The sequence below is a fragment of the Gobio gobio genome (assembly GCF_949357685.1).
Source record: "Gobio gobio genome assembly, chromosome: 22".
NCBI classification, from domain to species: Eukaryota; Metazoa; Chordata; class Actinopteri; order Cypriniformes; family Gobionidae; genus Gobio; species Gobio gobio.
Genome location: NC_137118.1, coordinates 43,322,532 through 43,334,334, shown reverse-complemented (window position 1 = coordinate 43,334,334; position 11,803 = coordinate 43,322,532). Strand labels below are relative to the sequence as shown.

At 37.5% G+C, this 11,803-nt stretch overlaps 1 protein-coding gene across 1 annotated transcript in view; it reads right to left on the bottom strand.

The window, feature by feature from the left end:
- Positions 1-299: 299 nt before the first annotated feature.
- The window catches only part of LOC307118428 (uncharacterized protein), a gene marked incomplete at both ends in the record, with an annotated part of 30,354 nt that continues 18,850 nt past the window's right edge, over positions 300-11,803 (bottom strand). The window contains 9 exons of the mRNA XM_079804036.1: positions 300-404; positions 1,725-1,829; positions 1,931-2,015; positions 2,098-2,198; positions 7,126-7,213; positions 7,307-7,355; positions 7,444-7,531; positions 9,075-9,160; positions 9,250-9,331. Of these exons, the coding sequence (XP_079660162.1) occupies positions 300-404; positions 1,725-1,829; positions 1,931-2,015; positions 2,098-2,198; positions 7,126-7,213; positions 7,307-7,355; positions 7,444-7,531; positions 9,075-9,160; positions 9,250-9,331 (789 nt within the window). The remainder of the gene's footprint in view (positions 405-1,724; positions 1,830-1,930; positions 2,016-2,097; positions 2,199-7,125; positions 7,214-7,306; positions 7,356-7,443; positions 7,532-9,074; positions 9,161-9,249; positions 9,332-11,803) is intronic.

Below are 11,803 nucleotides of genomic sequence, written 5' to 3'. Positions count from 1 at the left end.
CACACACACACACACACACACACACACACACACACACACACACACACACACACACACACACACACACACACACACACACACACACACACACACACACACACACACACACACACACACACACACACACACACACACACACACACACACACACACACACACACAGCAGTGCAGAATAACCAAATCATCAGGCAGACAAACAAACCCAAATATCACAGTAAGGGAGTGGCATCAATAATCTCGCCGTTTCCCAAACAAAACTCGGGCCGTCTCCCTCTGCGGTTGCCATGGAGACAGTGTCTTCACATGCCTTTGAACTGCTGCATAATGGACAGGAGCTGCTCACTGCGTTTTTGGATATTGCACTGCTCCTCTTTGAGTCTCTCCTGCTCCTGGAGCACCTCCTCCTGGAATATTCAGACAGAATCAATCAATAAGAACCGGCAGGTGACGTGGCATGATGAAATGTTAAACAGCCGTCACTCCACGCACAAAATGAGATATTTGTCAGAGTTTTAAATGCGAGTTGAGTGTGAACTGTTCCTGCAGTGTGGGAAAACCACTGATTGTGCAGGTACGGCAGACCTGAAGGAGACTTTTATAGGAATAGTTCATGCAAAAAATAAAATAGATAAAATATGACGGACAATATGCAATTCTGAAATATTATGTATCAAGATATGTTTATTAAGATTTGAAGGGAGTTAACAGAATGCACTATATTTTTACTCTGTGCATTTTATGAAAAAAAAAAAAGAAATTCATTAAATATTAGTGCTTTAAATCGATTAATCGGGATTAATTGTATCTAACATAAAAGTCTGTATGTTTAATATGTGTGTGTATATATCTCATTATAATTATATATCTTATTTCATATATATATGTGTGTGTGTGTGTGTGTGTGTATATGTTTACATGTCTGTGTATATACTGTACACAAACATATATTTCATATATATGTATGTGTATATACACACACACACACACACACACACACACACACACACACTAGTGCTGTCAAATCGATTAATCGCGATTAATCGCATCTGAAATAAAACTTTGTGTTTACATAATATATGTGTGTAGTGTGTATAATTATTATGTATATATTTAAGAGATGTTTCCATGTATATACTGTATACATATTTATATTGTTTATATTATAAATAAATATTTTATATATAAATATAACAAATGTTTCTTAAATATATGCATGCATTTGTATTTATATAAACATAATAATTATACACAGTACACACACATATATTATGTAAACACAAACTTTGTTAGATGCGATTAATCCTGATTAAGCAATATATATATATATATATATATATATATATATATATATATATATATATATATATATATATATATATATATATATATATATATATATATATATATATATATATAAACACACACACACATAATATATACAAAACATAATAATATATACACGCATATATAAACACAAACTTTTATGATAGATGCGATAAATCCAGGTTAAGCACTATTATAATACACATATATAGTATGTGTGTTTGTGTGTGTGTGTGTGTACTAACTCAGTCAATAATTACTAACAGAAAGCAATCAACCATCAGACAGGGAATGCTACAGAATGTAATTCAAAGATTAAACTGCTCAATTGAGCTGCTCTGTCTCTGTCTGGCAGCGGTTTCTATGAAGTAAATGTTTGTGGTTATTTTAAAGTTACACACCCTCAGTTTACACAGCTCCTTCCTCTCCTTGTCGTTCTCGTCTGCTCGGGCACGCAGCCAGGCCTCGTTCTGAGCTTTGTGTCTTTCCAGCATATCCTGAAGTTCCTGTCCAATCACAACCGCAAACTTCCTTTAGGCATTGTGAAGAACAGGAACGGACACATCCAAGAAAACGAATGTAATGACGTCAGTTTGATCAGTAGTACCTGTCTCTGCCTCAGGAGATGCTCATTTTGAGCGTCTCTTTCGTTCTGTAGAGCCTCTGTGTCTCGTGCAAGTGCTTCCTTTTCTCTGTTTCAGATGACGAGAAGTTTTGCGTTATTAGTGATTTAGACAATTGATTTGAAATAACCAAATACGATAATCTCTATACCTGTCGAGTTTTTGGAATTCCTCATCTAACATGGCAAAAGCTTTGTGGATCATGCTCATGGCTTCATCACGGACTGTACTGAAATCTCTATGACCGCTCACCTGGATTAAAGTGACATGAGTTTATTGCCATGGTTACAAAATCATATATTTCCTTATATATAAAGAAATTATGTGAGCCACAGCATCTAAAGCATACACTTTCCCTTATATATTAATTCATATTTAAAGCGAAAACCTGCATGTAAACTACCATTTAAAGGGGTCGTGACATTAATTAAAATAAAAATGTGTTATTATTTTATGTTCCTTGAGGTACACTTATAATATTAATAAAGTTCTTTCCATAAAAAAACCAACAACAAAAAAAAGATTATTTTCAACCCTCATTCTGAGCCTCAGTCTGAAATGATCAGTTTTTAAGGTGCCGCTCCTTTAAGGCGTGTCAGGAAATGCCCACTGTTCTGATTGGCTAACATTATTGCATAGGAAAAAAATAAACATACGTATAATGTAGTGACGGCAGGTTTAGGGAAAATAGCGCAGTAAAAGTACAGATACAGCATTTGAAATGTACTCAAGTAAAAGTACACGGTTTTTAAACTATTTAAAGGGTTAGTTCACCCAAAAATGAAAATTCTGTCATTAATTACTCACCCTCATGTCGTTCGACACCCGTAAGACCTCCGTTCATATTCGGAACACAAATGAAGATATTTTTGTTGAAAGCTGATGGCTGAGAAAGGCTTCAGATAGGCCTCCATTGGCATTCAGTACATTTACACTCCCAAGATCCATAAAAGGCACTAAAAACGTTGTTACAAAGTCCATCTCACCACAGTGGCTCTACAATAATTTTACGATGCGACGACAATAGTTTTTGTGCGCAAAAAAAAATCAAAATAACACCTTTATCCAACTTGTTCTTGTCTTCCGTGTGTGCCTCCACGACGCATGCGCGAGAATATGACGTAGCGCCGGCGTTCGGGAATCCATGAAATACACACTTTAGCCCCATTTTGAGAACTACGCCGAGACCTAAAGCACGATCAATGTAGAATCCAACAGCTTAGACATGCGCGTCTTCCTCTGCTCGTAAACAAATCCCTTCTGGGTCATATGTCCGAACGCCGGATCTGCGTCATATTCTCGCGCATGCGTCGTGGAGGCACACACGGAAGTCGAGAACAAGTTGGATAAAGGCGTTATTTTGATTTTTTTTTGCGCACAACAAACTATTGTCGTCGCATCGTAAAATTATTGTAGAGTCACTGTGGTGAGATGGACTTTGTAACAACGTTTTTAGTGCCTTTTATGGGTCTTGGGAGTGTAAATGTACTGAATGCCAATGGAGGCCTATCTGAAGCCTTTCTCAGCCACCAGCTTTTAACAAAAATATCTTCATTTGTGTTCCGAATATGAACGGAGGTCTTACGGGTGTCGAACGACATGAGGGTGAGTAATTAATGACAGAATTTCCATTTTTGGGTGAACTAACCCTTTAAAGGTTAACTATGTAGGATTTTTGCAGTAAAACATCCAGAAACCACTAGGCCAGTGTTATATATTTTGTTCAGTTGAGTACTTAGAATATCCCAAATGTTTTCAAATATTTGTAAATCGTGAGAAAATTGATATTTTAACCAAGGAGCCGGGACGTGTGAGCTATGCGTGTGAGGGAGTCGCCTGTCGATTGCGTCATATCTGCGTCACCCTCGGTCTCCGGTTTTATTCAGTGAAACACTTTACTCTCACTGCAGTGTGAACAAGTGTCATAGCAGCCGCCGAGCGAACGTCATAACTTCCTTTTCAACACACTCAGATATATCTAATACGATAAACAGAGCTGCGTTACCTCACACTCAGCACTGGAGAAGAGGAAGTGCCGCCGGCAACCGTGTCATAATAAAAGTCCCGCCAGCGACTATGCCATAATAACAGTCCTGATCTTCAATCGCTCCTGCGGCCTTGCTCAGCTCCACAACACTCGCTCCTGCTCTGCTTCAGACTACAGTAATGTTAATAATCGCATCCATGAACATGATTTCTGCCCGAGTCCTATCCTGACTGTTTTCCACCGGCTGTGAGGTGAAGACCACATGTCCCAAGATTCTGCGCTCAAACGTGGCGTCATCAAACTACGCCTTTGTTTTGAACAGGCGACCTCTAGTGGACGGAAAAGTTACATAGTGTAGCTTTAATAAAATACAATTCCTGAGAAAAAAACGACTCAATTACAGTAACGAGAGTATTTGTAATTCGTTACTTTACACCACTGGTCTGGTGTGAACGCACCATAAGGCTCAAGGATCTAGGTTTTGACGCGATCGACCCGGGTTCGAATCCGCCTTTTGGCAAGCTCGCTCTTCTCCCTTTTCCCATCACATATCACATCGGAAAGGCATTTACTTTCAATAAAAATGAAGAAAATGTTATATAATAAAGTAATTTACAGACAAAGCATTATGAGATAATTTATGGTTTGTGTTTGTGATGCAGCAGCTGTCAGATAAAATATAAATGCTGCTTCATCTTTTAAAGGGTTAGTTCACCCAAAAATGAAAATTCTGTCATTAATTACTTACCCTCATGTCGTTGGACACCCGTAAGACCTCCGTTTATCTTCGGAACAGAAATGAAGATATTTTAGTTGAAATCTGATGGCTCTGAAAGGCTTCCATTGGCACAATGGCACTTTACACTCTCAAGACCCTTAAAGGGTACTAAAGACGTCGTTACAAAGTCCATCTCACTACAGTGGTTCTAAAATAACTTTATGAATCGGCGACAATAGTTTTTGTGCGCAAAAAAACCCTAAATAACGACTTACATAGTGATGACGATTTCAAAACAAGGCATCATGAAGCTTCGAAGCGTTAAGAATCAGTGATCAGAATCAGAATCAGTCGATTCAGCGGTTTGAATCGCCAAATTTCAGCAGTTTGGCGGTTTGACACGCGATCCGAATCATGAATCGGCTCGCTGATTCATAACGCTTCGAAGCTTCATGATGCCTTGTTTTGAAATCGTCATCACTATTCAACTAAAATATCTTCATTTCAGTTCCGAAGATGAACGGAGGTCTTACGGGTGTCGAACGACATGAGGGTAAGTAATTAATGACAGAATTTTCATTTTTGGGTGAACTAACCCTTTAACAAGTTTCTTTGCAAACTCTCCATTACACTGTGCCTCGTTCGCAAAGTAAAATGCTCCGAACAAACATATAATCCTCCGACGCAATCCGGGACGCCATTAAAATAAACCATCCACTTGTTTGCTATGCTGGGATCCTTCTGAAGTCTGTAGAGAGACACACTGAACGAACACTCTTTCACTCTACTGTTTGTCCTGTTGTTGACAGACTCAAGCGTCTGAACGAGTGTCAGAAACTGATCACACATCTGTATGCTGTATCAGTGTAGACAGCGTCAGTGATTATAATGGCTTCTATTTGCTTTTGAAGCGACGCTCACATCCAGTGTAGGCAGATGTCAGCAGTTAAGCGGCTGAACGCAAGTGGGCGGGGCCTATGGTGTGATGATGTATAACTATTGGTCGATGTCTGGCTCTGGAGGCGGGCATTTGCAAATGTATTTGCCCATGTGACATCACAGATCCCGCAATTTAAAACAGTTTAAAAACAATTTAAATCTGTTTTTAGTGTTTGATTATATAAATGCTTTGTTTTAAAGGGTAACTTCAGTGATTTAGCATTAGGCTTTGTATCAGTAAAAACCTGGTGGTATATTCAAATTATGGTACTTTCCCCCCTCATATCCCCCTGAGACGAGAGAATTATGCATTTTATTTCTGGAAAATATCCTCCGATGATGCAAATATCGTCATTTTGCATCATCTGAGGATTTTTTGGCCAGAGGCTATAGACTACAGCCACTAGATGGAGCTGTTCCGCATTTTTCAACCCATCCATAGGGGAGAGATCTCACTCACAGAATGTAGACACAGACGGCCGCACGGAGCGATGCAGAGTAAAGTGAGTGTTTCAACTTTTCAATGAATTCCTGTGATAGTTTAGCTTCCATATACGATCAGAAAACGTGCCAGACTGGCGCTTAACGTTACCTCAGCTCTGCTCAGCTCTTCACGATGAAAGAAATCTGACTCCTGCTGCGTCTGTGACGTGACTTTCATTCTTCTCACTCACACTTTATTGAAAAGACGCGTTCAGTTTTTAATTGTAGTGTTTATTCTCTAACTGAACGAAATGATTGTATTACTATGAAGATCAAAACAACGGTGTGGAGTGGCCTCATAGGGCAGCGAAGCAAGTGCATTCTGGGAGTTGTTGTCTTTCATCCACATGAGACAAAAAGACATTTTCTGTCTTTTCTCAGTCTAGAAAAGACAGAAAAAAGTCTTCACATTTCTACTGCATGACCCAGTTTAAATACAAAGCTTAATGCTAAATCACTGAAGTAACCCTTTAAGCTCTCGCAGGATGTTTTAATGGTATAAAGACCTCTTATATGTCAAAAGATCAATTGTCAAGGTTACATTTTTTTTAATGTTTTTGAAAGAAGTCTGTTATGCTCACCAAGGCTGCATTTACACTATTTGATCAAAAATACAGTAAAAATTGTGAAATATTATTACAATTTAAAATAACTGTTTTCTATGTGAATATATAATAAAATATAATTTATTCCTGTGATCAAAGCTGAATTTCCACCATCATAACTCCAGTTTTCCGTGTCACATGATTCTTCAGAAATCATTCTAATATGATTTGATGCTCAAGAAACATTTCTGATTATCATCAATGTTGAACACAGTTGTGCTGCATCAAATTTATGTGGAAACCGTCATTATAAATGACATTACTATCACTTTTGATCAATTTAATGCATCCTTGTGGGAAAAAAGTATTAATTAAAATAAAAAATACAAATTCCTACCGACCCCAAACTTTTGAATGGTAGTGTAAACTATCAACGAGCCCAAATGCAAAGCTTTCAACATTCACTGTTTTGAATGACATGCCTGATGTTTGTGTGACGTAAATCACCTGGATATTTTCACTCCTGTAGCTTTTCACGGTCACTGGAGATGGACTCAGCTCATACTTCACGTTGGGAATCTTTGTCGGAGCGAAGCTGATCAAGTGGAAATGATTTTAATAACAGAACGTTACTTTCATATGAAACTGGTAATGAAACTGGGTATTTTAGTCACAGAAACACACCCACCTATTACTGACACCCTGCAGTCCAAACTCAGATAAAATCTCCTTCATCACTATAATACAGTGTGCAGGAAGTAATGGAGCAAGCTCAAATGAAAGTAAAACAGATGACTGGTATGTAGGAGTCAAGACGGTATGTACCTGGCTGTCTCTCTGAGGGGTTTATTAATTTCATTATTTTCAAGTCATTAAATTCTTGCTCTTCATTTTTGCCTCCAAACACATAAAGCTGCAACCAAGAAGAAAGACACTCACTTAGAAATCAAGTTAAAATACTGATAAACACATTTTTACATCTGTTTATATATATATATATATATATATATATATATATATATATATATATATATATATATATATATATAAAGAAAAAACGGTTATAGATCTAACCACACTTACTTGTTGTGTTATTATACAGTAAATTACTGTTAAATGTATCATTTTTGGAAGTAAAAAGAACAAATACTCTTATAATTTACAGTGAAAACCCGTTAACTGACATTCCCAGAATTCCCCGTATGATAATTCACATTTGATTATTTGAATAATTATGTTTCTTCTTAGTTTTCATTTATCAGTTATGTACAATTATGTACAAATCAGTTATGTAAATGCATTATTTTAGTGTCATGTGTGTTACCATGATGGTGTTTTATATTTATGTGTATGATACTGTGCATCTTCTATATATTAATGTTTACCTCAGTATGTGGAAAAGCTACCTATGATGAATTTTCTCTTTACCACCAGTGTTATTTTATGTTAAAAGTCCAAAAAAGTTTTTTGTGTGTGTAAATTACAGTTTTAAATGGTTAAATGTAAAGGTTGGTCTGTAAATATGTTTACATTTTTACTATATTTTTACAAAATTATTCTGAAAACCACAGTTTTAATCTGTAAAAACTACTTTTCTTGTTTATGTATTAAAAGTTTTTAGCAATTAAAATGAAGATAAAATTAAATATAAATATTAGATGAAAAACCTAAACTTAGAAATGTGGCCCTGGCGGCAACTAACTGAAATAAAATAACTAAGTTAAAGTAGTAAAATTAATAAACTGAAATAAATGGAAATATAAAAAAACTAATAAAATGACTAAAGCACATAACAAAATTAGGTATCACTTTACAATAAGGTTTCATTAGTTATCATTGTTAGTTTATGATATCATTGTTAGTTTATGTTAGTTAATGCTTTTAAAGTGTAAATCACTAAAACCAATTAAAATGAAAATGAAACCTGAACATTTTTTAATAAAAGCTATTTCAAATTATCAATAAATACTATAATAGTATATAAATATACTAAAATAACATATACTAAACATTTCTGACACATCTAATCATCCTTAATTCTGACGATTTTTCACGTGTTAATAATAGTACAGATGAAAATTCTGTAATAACACAAATTGTCTGGGAATGATGTGATTAAAACATGTGACACAAATAGAAACTTTATATTTGAGCTTTTACTCAGTCTACATTCCAGCTGTCATTCTCAATTCTCACCAGCTCTCATTCTGGACATTCATCAACTAACTTCACGAGGTGCATCATGGGATGCTTTTTAAAGAAGGAACATATGTGTTGATCATTTCATGATGCTTCTCCAACTCATTAAGTTTCAAGAAATGAAAATCAGAAAATCAGCTAAGCATGTGCCTTTAGATCAATCGTTTTTGTGATCCTGAGAAACAGTTGAGTGTGTCCAGACGTTTGAATGGCAGTGTATGTAAAACAGACCCCCAGTAACAGTCAGACTCACATACATGACTATGGACGATGAAAGCCGTGTGTCCATGACGTCTGGTGGGAGGGATGCCCACATACAGAGGTACCTTCCATTTCATCTTTGCTGGAGATACAGGATGAGTGTTAGTGTCATTCACTGGAAATGACTATGAGGAAAAAGGAGTTACTTGGTAGTTTTGCTTCTCATCTTACCGATGCTTAATTTGTGAATTTCATTGGTGGAAGATACCGCTCCGTCTGGATTAGAGATTGTTCCCCCAAATAAGTAAATATCCTGAATCAAAATAACAATAGTGTAGTATTTGAAAAGTGAGACATGAATCGTCACAAGAAAAAGTTAATGCACCATTATTACTTTAGCTCATACTTGAACTTTGTTTGAAATTTTTAAACACCAAGGGCCCTATCATACACCCGGCGCAATGCAACGCCAGAAAAGTGTTTTTTGCTAGTTTCAGCCTGACGCAGTTCTCATTTTCACATCCAGCGCTACGTTGTTTAAATAGCAAATGCACTCGCACCCATCTGTTCGCCCGCTGGTCTGAAAACCAGGTGTGTTCAGGCGCATTGTCGGCGTTGCTATTTTGAGGAACTGAAAACGACTGCGCCATTGACCAACAAAAACCTGCTCTCAAGTCAATAGCGCAGTTTTTTTGTGCTATTTAAAGCTGCTATAAGCGATGTCACATGTTTTTTAGGCCAAAACATTTTTTGTCATATACAGCAAACATCTCCTCGCTATCTGCTAGCTGAAAAAACGCGGTCTCTGTAGTCAGTACAAGCTCCACAAACGGCAACAAAAACAAACTTGGGCAGTCTGGACAACGAAACATAAGTGCTCCAGCCAATCACCGACAAGAATGATTTGGGGGTGGAGGTTTGGGGTTAGGGCGGTGTTTAGAAGAGAGAGGCATAAAGAGGGAAGTTCGAATGATATGATTTTGATATGGCCGACACAACCAAAGAGACGACGTCCTGCGGAACAACTTGCAACGAAAAGGGAAAAGGAGAAGGAACGCGCAAAGTCCCGAATTTACATCGGAAAAGCCTTCGAAAATTGTAGAATGCGTTAGCAATGGAGAATAAACTAACACAGTCTCTTTTCCATTACTAAAAAATTCACATTAAAGAATGCGTTACTATCAACAAACTATTGTATTAAAACATACTTTTTTATTTAAAAGTACATCAATTTACTCACAATGAGCGTGAAGTAGTTGGTTGAGCCATCGTTACCACAGCAGCGTTAGCATGCAAGCTACTTCCATTTTAAATGCACGTTCATGACTGTTTCAGGAAGCATGGAGGGGAGGGGGAGGAGGAAGAGGAGGAGAAGGGAGGGTCTAGCTAGCCTCTGTTTTGTTTGACAACACTTCGAACGTCAACAAGAAGTTACTCCACCCAGGATCGCTTAGAGCACCTTTAAAGTTAGTAATATGTGCCTATAGGCGGGTGCACAACGCACGTACACTCTGCTTATTACACACACAGCAGCACACACACATTTTTAAATATTAAAAATAAAAGGATTCCTCTCTGGAGAAGCGTTCAGTCTTTCCGCCATGTAAATAGCGAATCCGCCATGGTGCCAGCGCAACTGGCTTTTAAAGGGAATGGGAGATGAGACTCTGATTGGTTTATTGCACGTTACGCCCAAAACACACCCATGACTCATTAAGGGTGCTTTCACACCATCAGTTTTGGTGCGCACCCGGGTTTGATTGACGACAGAGTTCGGTTCGTTTGGATGATGTGAACGCTGTCTTCCGAACTCGGGTGCGCACCCGCGAACCGTACCAGAATCCGCTTTAAAAGGGTGGTCTGGGGTTCGGTTCATGTGAACTCTGGTAAGGTTCGCTGCTGATGTGAACGCAATCGTACTAACAGTAGTGAGCCGCTATTAATGACATATGATTTGATAAAAATGTGTGTTTGTGTGAGTTTCACTCATTTTCCTGGCGAGCGTGACTGAGGTACTTCAAGCAGAGAGCTGTAGATCTCATTTCTGCTTGTCTTCAGCGTTCTTTAGAGCATAGACGCAAGTGCCATTACGTACTGAAGCTTTGGAAACAAAACCAACAGTTCAAAAACAAAAATATAAAAGTGAGGTGAGCAACACTATGTATTTTGCCGCCTTCACGCTCACTGACGTTACTAAGCAACCGGGTAAACATCTGCTGCTTTGATGACGCAAACGCACCCCGGTTCGGACCCAAATATTATAATATAATTATAGTCCAGCGGGGGCAGGGGGAGGGGGGAGCAATCGAATTCGGATTTCGGTCTAGGCAATCTAACCAAGTGTGAAAGCACCCTAAGAGACTAGGTACAACCCTTTTGGACCATGCACCTGACGTGCCGACCGTTTTTTCGAACTAACTAAAAAAGTGGATTCGGACAAGCCCTAAGTGCACCTGCACCGTGTGCTTCAGACCAGGCCCTCAGATCCTTGTTCATTTATGGGTCACACTCAGGACCTTCAGAGGGCGGGATTAAGATAAAAAAAGATTGGAGTAAAATCAATGAAATATATATTTTTTCAATAATATTTTTTCTTTTCTTTTTTGGTGTTTTGAGATAATTTTATGATTTATAATTAATATTTATGCAATAATTATGACCCATTTTTTCCCATTGAATATAATAAAACATTTATATATACTGTATATAAATATAATTTTTTTTTATTTTTTATTAAAGCTGTATTTCATTTTAGAGTCAAGCCTAGGCCACATGAAAGCAATTT